General features: G+C 37.8%; 1 protein-coding gene across 2 annotated transcripts in view; it reads left to right on the forward strand.

Annotated features, from left to right (window-relative positions):
- St18 (ST18 C2H2C-type zinc finger transcription factor) overlaps positions 1 to 15,400 on the forward strand; it is a 124,213-nt gene that overhangs the window by 88,419 nt on the left and 20,394 nt on the right. For both annotated transcript variants that reach the window (XM_015986945.3, XM_076563994.1), the window contains exons 12-15: positions 2,848 to 3,093; positions 8,212 to 8,327; positions 13,030 to 13,092; positions 13,778 to 13,846. In XM_015986945.3, the coding sequence (XP_015842431.1) occupies positions 2,848 to 3,093; positions 8,212 to 8,327; positions 13,030 to 13,092; positions 13,778 to 13,846 (494 nt within the window). The remainder of the gene's footprint in view (positions 1 to 2,847; positions 3,094 to 8,211; positions 8,328 to 13,029; positions 13,093 to 13,777; positions 13,847 to 15,400) is intronic.

Consider the following 15,400-nt stretch of genomic DNA (forward strand, 5'->3'; position numbering starts at 1 on the left):
CCAGGTAATGTTCTAGTTGATAGAGGTGCCCCGGTCACACTAATCATGTCCCTGTTGTTGAACATCTATGGCACTACTTATCTTCTAGGAGAAATGATGATTACAACACTAGGTCTGTAAACCTTCAGTTTCACCATCATTGGTAATAAACTTGGTACCTTTCATTAGAAGTCATTACCCATAAAATATGCCCTTGAAAGCCAGAACAATCTGTTTTGAGATTCTCTTTTCTCTATACTGTAATGTTATGATCATACTGTGCATGTCCTCAGTAATGCAATGAACACATCCACAGCAGTAAGGTGGGCATCTCAAAGGCAGCATCAATAGATGGCCTATATTGTCCCTCCTAAGCTGGAAGGTATATAGGCAGCCCTAGGAAATTTAAAGTATAAGTACTTCAAATAAAGACACCAAATAGCTCTTTATAAATCCAAGTGTTAGAAGGTGTAAGAGAAAAGGGCCAACTCAGCTGCAACTCTGGCCCTACCTCTCCACCAGCCTTTCCCACCTCTCAGATTTCTGTACTGACATTTAGAGTTCAAAGCACAGAAAAATGGTGCCTGGTGGTATTACTCTGATTAAAAACCCATGCTGTGAGTGTGTGATCCCCATCGTGGGTAGAAAGGGCCTTTCCTGCTACAGTGTAATTGTCAGATGCATCTGCGCACTTACTTAAAGCCCATCTGGACTCATCCCCAGCACACGACATCCATTTTCCCCAAGTCAGGTGCCCTGAGCAGGAAGCTGAGACACCTTTTTCAAACATTAGGAGTGAGATTTTCCTAATCAACTCTAATTATATAACACAAATAATTGTAATGGCTCCTAGAATCTCTAATTTTTAAACAATATTTGAAATACTTCTATAAAAACTAATATATATGTATATATATGAGACTATTCTTGGAATAGTTGGTATTTTTCAAAGCTAAATCTGCACTATTTATGGGTTTTGCACTATAAAACTCTGCAGCCCAGTCACATGGCTTCTTTTTCCTAAGCCATCTGTCACAGAGGTCTGGAATTTTATGTGAATGTTGGTTGTGCAGCTTTAACCCAAGTTTTTTTTTTTTTTATGAAAAATGTCAGTAACTACAATATTTAGCATTTTACTTTACGTTGGCCATTAAATTTGATTACTATTGCTCTGTTTCATTGCTATAGCTACACATCAGCTACAAAGCAAAAAATTGCTTTGATGCCCGACTGGCAGAATGAATTGTGAGCTCGTGTAAGAAGGGGGGCTGGTGGCACTGATATGGTTAATATCTTAGATTTTTTTTGTAACTGAGGTTTATTAATGCTGGTATAAAAATGTATTTGATATTATACAGATGGCATAAGATGCTGTGGTTACTATGTTATTATCCTGGATAAGCTGTAATGTCAAATTCAGGGCTTAAAACTATCACAGGAGATTAAACTATTTACTAAAAAGGGACAGAAAGATATGGCCAAAGCATCTTAGCCTGCCATATTAGAAGTGTATTTACCTCCCATAAATGCTGATGGACTGAGTGACTAGATAGGACTTTGTGGGTAAAACAAACAAAAAGAAGAGGGTCTTTGACAAGCACAAACAGTGATCCCAGCCTGTGTGACTGCTGAGAAAAGGAGCACAAGAACAGCATTAAAACATGTTCCCTGGGCAGTATCTGGTGACTGCAGGAGTAAGGATCTTGCTCACATAATCAAAAAGATGTCTCCTTTGCCAACTAAAAAGGAAAAGTCAAGAACTTGTCAAGAAGTTAACTATACATTGATGAGTGATGTAGAAATAATAGCAAGGTTATTCGATTCATTTGGAGAGTCGATAGGCATGTTTTTCCAGCTTTAGGGAGCTCTGATAATGTTAACACAAGCCACTTACAGTGCAAATCATGAGTGGCTACTACCCAAACAGAAAGACTACTCCTCAGAAACAATTAGCAGCTTGGCCAAAGGATCCCAAAGGGAGTGGGCCTGGAAAGCCTCATCCCTATTAAGTCTCACAGGAAGCACTAGAAAACAAATGCCTTCATTCCAAATCATCATTCTACATCACTGTTTATCACTAAAGCAAGTCAGGTTACGGACTTGAACAGGGCAGGATTCTGGAGGCAGGAGCCTTGGAGAAGAGCTGCTGACTGGCTTGCTTTCACTGGCTTGCTCAGCCTGCTTTCTTATCCCAGGATCAACAACCCAGCAATTGCACCTCCCACCATGGGCTGGGCCCTCCCCCGTGGGTCACTAATTGAGAAAATGTTTTCCAGCTGGATCTCCTAGGTGGCTCCTCTGATGACTCTAGCTGTGTCAAGTTGACACAAAATCAGCTAGCACACTTCTCCAGTTGAGATTGTCTAAGGTGCATGTTGCTTTCCTAATCCTACAACATTCTGCAAAATTCCCTTCTAGCTGATTTGATTTGCATATTTATAATGTTAGAATAATATTAGGATTCAGGGAGTTGGGAAGTTATACATCACTTTTGCTAAATACAAATATTAACGTTAAAATGTTAATGTTAAAATGGTGAGTTTGGAATGATACTTCCAGTGGATAGAAGACTTTTGAAGCTAAACTTTAAAAATATGCAAGTATGTAAACTTGTTTTACCCAATTCATCGCATTTATATTAAGCTTACTTTGTTTAAACCCAGAAATATGAAGCACATTAATGGGCTTTTCTTTAAAGTCTGCCTAAGTATTGAATGTTACCCAATGCAAATCAGAAAGATGGATTTAAAAGCAGATATACTTCCATAAAAGATTACATTTTAAATTATCCTTTAAAAGCCCCACATGGCTAGCCTCTAACTGCATACTGCTGAGATGTTTTCTGTTTCTGTTTCTGTTCTCTATCAGGGAGCTGAGATAGAAGTGGATGAAAATGGCACATTGGACTTAAGCATGAAAAAAAACCGAATCCTGGACAAGTCTATACCCCCAACTTCCCCTCACACTACAATTACAACCCCGTCTTCTTCCCCATTCAAAGCAAGCAGCCTTCTTGTCAATGCTGCATTCTATCAGGCTCTTTGTGACCAAGAAGGCTGGGATGTGCCCATCAACTATAGCAAAACCCATGGAAAGACAGAGGAGGAGAGAGAGGTATTGTGTTATGCCTTGTTTTAGATTTTCCATTTTATTTTTATATATTTGAATGATCTGCCTGCATTTATTTATGCAAGCCTGGTGCCTATGAAGATCACAAGAAGGGATCATATCCCATGGAACAGGAGTTATAGATGATTGTGAGTCATCGTGTAGGTGCTGTGAACTGAACTTAGGTCCTCTTCAAGAGCAGCAAGAGCCATCTTCTCAATCCTTATGCCTTGCTTTAGATCATGATAAAGTAATGCTTCTACATTTCAGAAGAAATTTATTAATGAACTCAATTTTTCAGGTCATTTGCCTAAATTAGCATCATGAGAGTGAGTTTTATTTGCAAAATGATGGCAGTTGTCCTTACAGCAGCCTGTAAAAGGCAATGCATTACTCAACACTAAAAGCCAACTCAGTAACACACTTTGAATTGGTGTCAAGGTGAAATGCAGCCAGGGACAATAAGAGTCTTAAAATCATGTCAAAGCCACATCTTTGGTGTCTTGGAGGTTCTAAGGCATAGGACATGTCCATGGAGAGTTTTGCAAGTAACTGAAAGAGCAGGTCTCTGGACATCTAGGTGGAATCAGTCCCAAAGTCCAGGAGACATACTTATGTTTTTGACTATCTTGAAAGGGGCCAAAGTTTGTGACAGGATAGGAAGAATCTGGCCCTTTTCATTTCTGGAGAATGAGCCATTTACATGGCCTAAGCAGATGCTTTGGTCCCACATAAGTACAAAGGTAGCCCTGGTGATGAATGTGGATGATCCGATTGTGATATTAATCAGAAATGTCATTGAGAGGCTTTCTAGGTGGTATGTTTAAAAGATCAACATATTGATTTGCTGCAGAAATGTGTGTGATCTTGTTTGGCTATTTGTGTTTCAGAGATGGGGAGACCAATTTGATTTTTGTTTACTATCTTGGGAATGAGTCAACATTTGCAGTAGTGACCACAGGCTTGCAGGTTCTCCATTCCTTTCTCGCTTTCCCCTCCTTTTTTCCTTCTACACAGTTCCTCTGGCATCTCTAAGGATAAGCAGTGAAAGAAGTCTGGGATACACACTAGGGGAAAAACTTCATCTCCACCATGGTGCTCACCTAGCCTCAGGCCTGCTCATAGTGGCATAGGGCACACACCTGTAATTCTGTAATTCTAGCACCTAAAAAACTAAGGCAGGAGGATTGTGAGTTCAAAGTCAGTGTAGTCTATATCATGAAACCCTTTCTTAATAAGTACATAAAAGTAACACAAGCAGGTATCCACGGTGATCAGACATCCATCTGGAAGAAACCCTGAGCCTAGGACTCCTTGTATCAACATCATCCATGTCAAACCACGCCACTGCCTAGACAATAAATGGGCTTGTGTAGCAGCAGCATCCAGTTAGACTGACACTACTGTACCTTGTTGGAGATTTTCAGATCTTTGCATAGGCTTCATCATTTAAATATACCTAACTCAAAAATCCTCATATGTTCCAAATACTTTTAGTGTCATATGCAGTTTATTGGTCTGCAGTAATGAATACAAACTTTTCCTCCTGCCAGCCTGTGTACACACAGAAGAACCAAAGTTACACCACACTCCACCTACTAGTAGAGCTGAGGAGGCAACAGGCAGGGTGCTGGGAGATGATGTGGGCTAAATAGAAGTCATTCTGTTTCAAGAAAAATAGTGCTTTATAGAGTATCTATAACTGCATCTCATTCTTATATGGAATAAGAATGCCAGCATGTTCTGAGAGCTCAACACCATGTCATGAAAGGCTTTTAAACATTCTGTTCTTGACCACATAACTGCATTGACTGAACCTTGGTCTGTTTATGTACCAGAAACCTTCCTAGAATCTTGGTGCCCAGTGTCAGCCAGGAGGATGTGAACCTATGCAGAAATGCAGCAATGAGCCCTTGGATATGACGTCCTTTCATACAGCGTATCCAGGGTAGTTTGGCTACCACTACATTTTTACACCATCTGCCACTTCTCCCACTGCCTTCTTGTCTATCCTTCTTAGAGCCCACTGTGTCAGAAAATGAGTCTCCTAGCAACATTTTATCTTTACTTCTAATCTTTTTTATAAAATTCAAAAAAAAAAAAAAAGAAAAGAAAAAGAAGGAAACATTTGGGTTCATCTTGGTAGTTATATAGATTCAAATGTTTTCCCCTACTTCAACATATATTTGTGACAATGTTTCAATTCTCGAGAGAGAGAAGGGGTGTGGGTAGATGAAGAAGAGGGGGTCCTTAGTTTTCAGAATGGCTTACTCAGGTCTGTCAGGGCAGTTTTGCTCTACAGTTTTCAACTGAAGTATTCTGAAATGGAACTTAGAAGCTATGTTGGAATTCAGTGCCACTGGTAGAGTCCTGGGGACTGGGAGGATGCTAAGTGTTTGTGGACTCACAATGCTTACGCTGAGTGAGCTAAACACTTCTTCCATAGCTGTTCGTAGTTGATGGGGACTCACATAAAAGTGATGCTCAAGCATTAAAATTCCCGGTACAAACTCTTGCCTTTGTTCTTTGTTCCCTCATTGGTACCAATGTAGTCTATGAGCAAAGAGTATTTTCACATAATATTCTGAATCTTGAAGCAAACAAGTATGAGACTTGGTAGATACAATTTTTGGAAAGTAACTTGGATTAAATTAATAACTTGTATTTAGAATCCTTATTCAGAAGACAGCAGAGGAGCACCACATGCAGAAAAAAACCAAAACAGTAACTCCTTCTATACCATGTCTTATGATCCCAACATTCCTATGAAACAAGTTTAGTAACATTTCCAGAGAAGAGAAGTGATACACAAGAAGGTGTGAGTGTTGGTCCTTGTGTTACAGAAATTAAGTGATTAGCTTGGAATTACCAAAGACAAAGAAAAGTAAAGTGGGAGTAATATATAAAAAAAAGAAAGAAAAAGTTACAACAGAGGTTTCTAGGGAATATTAAGAAAAGTTTCAAAGGAGAAAATGAGGAGGAAGAGATGGAAGCAGAATAGGGAAGAGATCGTTTGGATAAGGTATGTGGAAGCTATCATTTCCTTGGATGGTCCGAGGATGAGGACCAAAGTTTAATGCTCTTGCAAATCTTCAGAATGTGACTAAGGAACAAGGTCCCTTTGTTGTGCTTGCTTGGGGACACTGAGTACACCCTAGCAGTTCATCATGAATGTTTGAAGACCTAAGGGAATTTCTTCCCATTTGCCCCCTACCTCATAGCACCCATACCACCAGAAATTGAGTGATTATTTCTAATTCATTGTTATCTAGTTCATATGCACAACAGTTGCTTAATTTTGGTGGTAATTTTCAGAAAATATTGTCTATCTCTCTCAGCAAAATAGCCTGTCCAGATGCCCCCTAAAAATACCCTAAATCTGGAAAAAAAAAAAAACAAAACAAAATATCTCAAAAGGAAAGTACTGAGAAATAACTAGGACTGTCAGCTACATTCAACTGTCAGTTATCCAAAGATTTCAGGGCTTAAAATTTTAAAAGTGCCAGATGCTATTATCTGTTATTCATGTTACCATTATGTTCTGGTCTTTACTGAAATCAATATAACCTTCCATCTGTACGTTGAAAAATCTGGTTGCACATGCCTACTCTCTAAATACACATATGTATGTTTTCCTTGTATATCTTGTATAGAACAAAATTCTCTTTTTCAAAATTATACTTTTTTAAGTGTTGAATAACAGTCTCAAAAATATTATTGAATTCTACACTGGGTGCTATTTAAAAATTCATCCAGTATAATGTGTTTCTATAACAGAACTAATTCTGAAAACTCTTTTAGCTATGGCTACATATGTATATGTTCTCTGCAGGTTTGCAAAGTAGAATATTAAGGCAAAGCAAAAGTAAAAAAAATACAACCAGTTAACAAACAATTGAAAGCGCAAGAGTCTATAGTTTAAAAAGTTATAAAATATTTAAAAGGTCCTCACCAATAAAACCATCTTGTAAAAATCCTTTACAACATGTATCCAGCCCAAACTGTTTTATATGTATTTTAGTGATATAGTAGTTTGAACTTTAATATTGATCATTTTCTTTAAAAATCCCACATTCCATAACACACAGATTTAACCCTCAACCAGAAACATTCTCATGCTTGGCTGTAAATGGACATGCCTTCAGGGAGAGACTTTTGTTCCCAACTCTAGAATAAAGAAAACAATAAAATGATTATTTTACTTCATGCTACTTTGCGAAAAGTACAGATCGAAGTAGGAAAGCAGGCTCTTCCACACTGAGACAGTGTTGAATTTAGCTTTCACATCAATTTTCAAAAAGCCAAGACATTTCTAAACTAGAATGGAACTCCTAGTAAGCCAAGTCCACATTAAAGTGAGCACAGAATAGGCAGGTAGAAAGCTCCCTTATCAGGAATCCTTCTGTTTTAGCCATTTCCATAATAAAACTTTAAAAACAAACTTCACTCACCTACCTTGCCACAGATTACTGGGGGGATGGGGGATGCATTGAAAAAGCCCCCTGCAGCTTGAACACATGCACATTTACCTTTCAGGGCATATTAATATCAGCTATTTTTTAATCAGTAAAATAACATAGAATACTTAGCAACACAGAAATATAAAGTATGGTGTTGTACCAGGCTTGAGTCTGTTAATTTGATATAAAATAACATCACATTGAGGTAGTTCTACCAATGCTCTTACTATGGTACAATGCTCCTTCTGTTCTGCTGCTGCTGCGGCAGCTTGGATAGGCAAACAATGATCCATGCATTCATTAGGACATGTTTATTTAGTGAAATTGCTTGAAATATTCTAATATATTAACAACCATATATATTCAAGAAATGTCTCCATATCCACAAAGATGTGAACTTTTAAAAGGTGTCACTTCCTCAGTTTTAATCCCCAACTCTTTGGATAAAGGTCTCTAACAATCAGAACATGTCCTTTTATTTATTATCTTTTTATTTTTCTTATAACTCTTTTGTGGGACTCAAGGTATGTCTTCAAACTCAATTGACACTAATAATTTCAAATCCAGTTGTCTTTTTCATGGTTCCCTAATGTCTTCTCCCTTTCTCTTCCCCCCACCACCATTTTTGTTTGTTTGTTTGTTTTGGCTGTTATTTGTTTTCCAGAAAGACCCTGTGAACTCCCTTGAAAATTTAGAGGAAAAAAAGTTTGCTGGAGAGGCCTCTATTCCAAGCCCAAAACCCAAGCTCCATTCAAGAGATCTCAAGAAAGAGCTAATCACGTAAGTGGTGCTCAGCTACCTGCTCTAAAAGATTCTGCAGTTAGGAGACATAAATTTACAATTGTGAGTGCTAATGCCCTGAAATAACTACTATAGGAGAGTGAAAATGTCTAACTACTTTAGGACATCTCAACTAGTCAGCATATACCTAGTGCTCTACACTGCAGTAAGGAAGCCTACAAAAGTATGTATCAAGAGGTGGGAACCTCTGTTTTTACAAACAAAATAGAGAGGCACACTCTTTGGTCACAGGTTCTCAGCTAGAGATATCTTGACTTACAGTGTCTAAATCCTGACTTCAAGGAGTCAGCTAACCTTGTGGCCACTCTGAAAATTATACTTAGGAAGAAATGGTTTCCAGTCCTCTTAGGGGTTTTTAACTCAGAAGAATTGAATGAGCAATTACCCTGATTCAGCCATTAATATAAATTATATATTAGTCAAACAATAACATTTTATCTGTGTTACTCAGCTTTCTGTCACTGCTATAATATACCAGAGGTCATCAATTTATAAGAGGAAAAAGGTTTATTATAGCTTATGAATTTGGAAGTTTCAATCCATGGCCGCTTTGCTCTAGTGCCTTTGGGTCTGTGGTGAAGCTTATGAACTTTATGGCAGAATCATATAATGGAGAAAACTCCTTACATCATTGTGTTTTAGAACAAGAAGAAGGATCCTAATATCCCCTTTGGGGCACAACTACAGTGACTTCCTCCTAGGCCACACTCCTTGAGGTTTACCATCTCTAAATACTAACACACCCTAGTACAGAGCTTCCAACACTTGACATAGCCGTTGGGAGACACTTAAGATGTATGTCATAACAGCCCCATAAATATGACAATTACTGTGTGTCCATAAAAATGAAACAGAATGCAAACAAACCTGGAGGCAAGAAGTGTTATTTAGCAATGTGAGGGAGAGAGGGAGGAATGGAAGGAGGAAAAGAGGGATAGAGAGAGGTAGGGAGAAAGGGAGGGAGGGAGGGAGAAAGGGAGAAAGGGAGGGAGGGAGGGAGAAAGGGAGGGAGGGAGGGAGGGAGAGAGGGAGCAAATAACATTATGGAAATAATTTGCCATCAGGAAAATGTAGAGTGATGCACAGATACGTGGACAGTGGACAGTTAGAGTTTCTGGAAAAGAATAACCTTTCTACTTGGGCACTATCTCCTCCCTTCTGTAATCTTCTACATAAATACATTCTTTCTGTTTAAAAACTCCCCTGGAGAAGCTTCAAAGGATCTTCTTATTCTTAGAGCTAGACTCCTTGGGAAGGTGTTTAGTGGTACACCACACCATTTATCCTCCTTAATCTTTTCCATTCTTACAGCTGCACCCAAACCAGGGTTCTTGTGAAGCTCCCCACAGCCCTCTCACCTCCAGTGTGGAGGTGTATCTTTGACCCTTGTTCCTGCCTGACAGACAGCAGATACTATGACCATGCTCTCCTCCATGATCCATCACTCACCAGCCACACTTGATGCCTGGGACCCCCTCACCTGAGGACTTTCTTTACCTCACAATAATTGCTAGATTTAGCACAGTTCTCTGGTGACTGAAATGCCTGCAGCTTAGTTTTTAGACCTCTGTTCTCCTCTTCCACATGTATGCCACTCCTGGCTCTAACCTCTGAGGCGTATCCACTAGCTCACAAGGACAGAACATTTCCTCCTCCTAGACCTTACATACTGGGCAACCTCATCTCTTGTTTCCCATTCTCATTAGGGGTACACTTGTCCCAGGGCCTTGCAATTGTTGTCACCTGGCCCATAGTCTCTAAAAGGAGCTCACGTTCTTGTTTCTTAGTCCTTCCCTCCAGTGTCACTTGCCAGAGAGGCCCTCCACCTACTGCAGTTCCTTGTCTCTAGGGCTAACAGTCCTACCCTGGGTTCAGGATCCTTCCAGAATTTATCACGAACTTGCCAGTGTGTACAATTGTTTCTTCCCTGCTCTACATTATCTGCCCTGAGAATGAGGCCCAGAAGGCATCTCTACTCTTCTTTCCTCATTTTCTTCTCTGCCTTGGCTACATCATTAGTTCATAACATGTACTGTGTACTTCTTAGTACTTAAGCTGCATGCACAATAACCTGAAACAGATTGCACATTTCATATGCTGGCCAATGGTAAGTGTGGGCCTTGTACAAAATAGATATCAGTAGATCATTTCTGCTAGAGGACCTGTTTGCTGTCTGATATGCAAGTAGCTTTTTAAAAAGCTTGGATATTGGCATTCTTTACAGATTCCATAGTCATTCATGAACAGTGAGCTGCAGAGTTCAGGCCTCACCTGGGTCTTAGTGACCTACACAACATAGTGAGTGGTACCAGACACACCAGAATTCACATTTCTCACAACTTTTTCTTTCCAGAAGGCCACTTATGAGAGGCAGGCACTTACTCCCCTTGGATCTGCTATTTGAGCCTCTTCATCAGTTTTTTTTTCTTAACTTCTTTTCCATGTGATTTTTTTTCCAATCTCTTCCAAAATGGCAAAAATCTATCTTTTGAAGGTAGGTATTTAGAAACTGCCAAAAGTTATTATAAACTAAACGCTGTGTGAATGATAATTGACCAACCTGGAACAGAAAAAAAAATGAAGTGGTATTATTTTGTAATGTACAACACTCCTGGAGTATGAAGGTAAATGCACGTAGGAAGGCTCCCAAGGATTTGAACTGTGTTTTCTAGTCCATTCTGAATTCCTTGAAAATTAAGAGACCTCCCAAGTACCCCACCCATCATTTGGGTGGAGTCTCTGATTTGTTTGTGTCTGTGTTAGTATGCTGAGTATTGTACTATCTTCATTATATATATATTTCTTTTTTTTTTTTTCCGGAGCTGAGGACAGAACCCAGGATCAATACATTTCTTTTTTAAGAGATAATCATAGAGTAACAACTTACCCAAAACTACCAGAAAGAATTTGTTAAATTTTATCAACTCTCTTCTGACTTGAATAGATTTGAAAATCAATTACCAAGAGAATTAGCTAGTTTCTTTTCTTTAATTTTTTTTATCAGAAAACCCTCAAAGAATATATCTCCGAAATAGTATTATGTAATATTGAAAAGTATTTTTTATTATAGATTTGAATTTACACCAGCCATCAAAGGCCTATCAGGAGTCAATTAAGAATATCATTCTCCTATCAGGAATAATATTGCCACTAATTATTTATTCTTTTGACCTTTTTGTACCACAAAGCTTTAAATTTTTATCTAATCAAATCCATATGTTAATACTATATTCCATAGATAATTTACAGATAATTAGTGTGAAATTAGTATAACTTCTTTGCCTCTTGGGAAGTATCATTGAGCATAGTTGAAAATAGAAGAGAAATAATAATAAAAAAAAAACAGTGCTTTTGGAATACTATTTGGGGATGAAAATTCCCAAACACTTGAAAGCCCTTCCGTTCTCATTAAATGGTGTTTGGGGATATTTCTGTATTCAGTGGATAAATGTTTACCAAAAAGATATCTCAGCCTGAATGTAATCATCACTACTTTTTTTTAAAAACTTTTTTGTACATATATTTTACTATCTATACTTTCTGATATCCCATCCAGAAACAGAGACAGAAAAAGAATTAAATGACCCCAATTTAGATCAGTCCCTGAAAAGCAAACATCCCTTTGAGATCCCCTAATGTTCATAGTTTCTTTACATTGCCTAAAACATTTGATAAATGCTTAAAAGAGAAACTACTTAGAGGGGGATAGTATCATAATGTTACTAATCCCAAAAAAGCTTCATTCTGAATTTAATATACATGGACAGAAAGGACTTTGCTTTGGGCAGGATGTCAGGGAAAACACAATGCTTTCCCTCAGATCCTTAATACAACCACAGATAGCACTTCAGGATGGAATCCGTCTATGCACTCCAAATGGGCAATTTCAATAGCATCTAAGAAATTAAGCAATTGAAAAGCTAAAGAATCTCTAATTGGAAAGATACCTCTTAAGGATAACAAAGTTTTTGTGATGTTTTTAAAATGTACATAAGAAGGCTAAAACAGAAGTTTCTGAAAAGTGTGAAAAGATACAGATCACAGTGGACCTTTTGATAGACATCCTGAAATCTGTCCTTAGGCTAGCTATGAATAAAGGTGTGTATTTTGTTGAGTGAAACTGCTCAAGAGTTCTAGTAACTAAATATCTTGTCTATTTCTCTGTCATCAATAACTTTCTCACATAAAATATCAATTTACATTTCAGTCAAAGGTTTTCTTCTTTGTAGTTTCTAAACTGTCAGGGTTACTATGTGGTTTTTCTCTTGAAAGCCTACAGAAATCCCTTTCTATAATGTATCACATCACTGGTGCCAAGATTTCTGTTCTCATATTTCTGTGTTATGGAGACATAAATTTATCTTTTCCAAGAACAGAACAGCATGGATTGTTGACTGACAAACCACCAGGACAGCATGTTAGCATCACTTCTCACCTTGTTTGAGTGGGAAATTTGGACATAATGTTGAAAAGAGAAAAAAACAAAGTGTCTGGAAATTACATGCTTACCTTTCTTCTACCTATGAATTCTCTTTTTAACCTCTAAGTACTTAATACTCTAGCTTCTGCATCTCCTAAACAGTGCAGTCTTGAAAGGAGAAAGTGCTTTTCATTTTCTCTGGAAGAGCAATAATCTATGAAATGCACTTGACACTCATGATCTGTTTTTCTGCTGACACAGCTGCCCTACACCAGGATGTGATGGAAGTGGCCATGTCACAGGCAACTATGCATCTCACCGCAGGTACCAAATATTCTTGCATGTGTTCAGGTTGTCATCATCTTGGTCTATTTCAGGTCACCTAATAGAATAGCAAGTGGCTGTCTAGATTAGGAAATTGACAGTAGGCTAGTTGAATTTGGGGGTTAGTTTAGTTTTCAGAGGTTTAGATATGGCACATAGAAATCATGATCCTTGTTCAAGAGTGTTCTGGTCCTGGTTACAAACAAACTCAGGGTTCATGTCAGGCTCTTATCCCACCTATCATTAAGCAAAGAAAGCCTCTCACTAGTGGAAGAAGCATTTTTGGTCCTGAATAAATAAATAAATAATGGTGTTAGTGTGGCTGAGCAGGATGAGAGACTCTCTCATTTGTTTTCCTCCTGATGGCATTTCCTTTTCCTTAGCCAGTGGCTTAAAGCTGAAGCCATCGTCGCTGGTGCTGCAGTGAGTGTGAACTGTTAGTCATTGCTGATCACTGAGTCCTTATTTCACTAAAGTCCTTCATTTGATAGACAGCAAATCTGAGTTTACAACAAATAATTGAAATCCCCTTGAGCCCATGTTCATTAATAGTAAAACCAGACCCAATCCCTGTTAATTCTTTGCAACGCTTAGTCACTCAGAACTTAATGTATATCACAAACTCAGGACATCTGTGAGTCAGTTCGTCCTAGTCAATGCTGTGCATCTCTTCTTCCCTCTGTAGTGTGTCTGGATGTCCTCTAGCAGACAAGACTCTTAAGTCCCTCATGGCTGCCAACTCTCAGGAGCTTAAGTAAGTGCCAGGAGGCCTCTGTGCCCTTCTTCACCACAGTGGAGCCTTCATTTTTTAGTGTCCATGTTGCCTTGCTGAGAGAACATAAAATTGCACCTGACTGAATTATAGCAAAACACACTTGTCAAAATTTGAAAGGGCTGAAGTCCAGCCCTTACACTTTGCTAGGACTGCCTTGCTGGGGTTTGGAGGAAAGGGGGATGGTACTTACCTTTTATACTGATTTGTAACAAATAGCATACAAACATAATCTTTTTGCTCCTAATTTCAGAATTTATTTCCTAAACCAGACTAGTGAAGATGTAGTAAAACATTTTCAGCATCCATTTTAAGAAATCATGAGAATTTTAAATCTCCCAACTGCTTCTCACTTTTACTAAACATTGCTCTGGCTCATTTCCACTTTGTTTACAAGATCTCTAGGTTACATATATACTAATATTTAGTTATTGATTTTATTTCCTCTATTCTCATTTTATTTCAAATTTATCATTTGATGTTTTACATAAATATATTTCTATTAAATATCCAATAACTTCACATTAGAATACATCTTATAGACTTCATAATGAGGAACATAAAAACCTGAAAATTTTATACCAAAAATAGTGAAAAGTTGGAAATATGCAAATATGTTCTTCATTTTCAAAATGTTAAAGTATAATTTATTGTATCAAGGTAAAGTGTTGAATAATAATAGCCACTTTTATAGATTGAAATATAGGGCTGTTTGGGGATTAGTAATTAATAGATTGAAATGTAAGGTATACCATAACATGATAGTCTAAGTATTTCCATTGCCACATCTCAATTATAGCTATCACTTCATGTACATTCTCTAAATTTTATGTTTAAAAACATCAGAAAGATACTGGAAGCATGTAGATCAACAGGTCCTATTGCAATGTCCAGTAATTAAATGTTTCATATAGCCATATAATAAATAATTTGTCTGTTTTATCTATACAAGAAAAGGATATATTTCACTAACCTCTTGTTTAGATATTCAAGGAAAAAATTTTAAAAAGATATTTCTTGACTTAATATATAACATATAGCAAGCTATTTATATCATATATAATAAGAAAATACCTAAACTACCAAAGCACTGTTTTACAAAAAAATGTTAGTAAAGGGCTGGGGAGATGATAAGTGATTAAGAGTTAATACTGCTCTTGCAGGAGACCCAGTTTCACTTCCCAGTACCCATGTCAGGCAGCTCACCACCAACGGAACTCCAGTTCCAGGGGGTATAATACCCTGGTCAGGCCTCTGCAGCAGCACTGCACTTACCTGCACAAACCCACACAAAGACACGCATGAAAACATTATTAAAAATAATTTTAAAGTTAATAGAAAAGGGTAAAAAACTTGTGTCTAACAGCAGAGAATATGTTTCTGTGTTTAGTTGATTAGATTCTCAATGTCTATTTCTCTAACTAATTGGATGTTTGCTAATTATTTTGTTTGAGAAACTGTGTTACTCCTTACTTTGTGGATCAGGAATGGCATTCCATGATATAAAAGCATCCTATGAATGCTCATTGAGGTAGA

The sequence above is a fragment of the Peromyscus maniculatus genome, chromosome 2, assembly GCF_049852395.1.
Source record: "Peromyscus maniculatus bairdii isolate BWxNUB_F1_BW_parent chromosome 2, HU_Pman_BW_mat_3.1, whole genome shotgun sequence".
Taxonomy (NCBI): domain Eukaryota; kingdom Metazoa; phylum Chordata; class Mammalia; order Rodentia; family Cricetidae; genus Peromyscus; species Peromyscus maniculatus.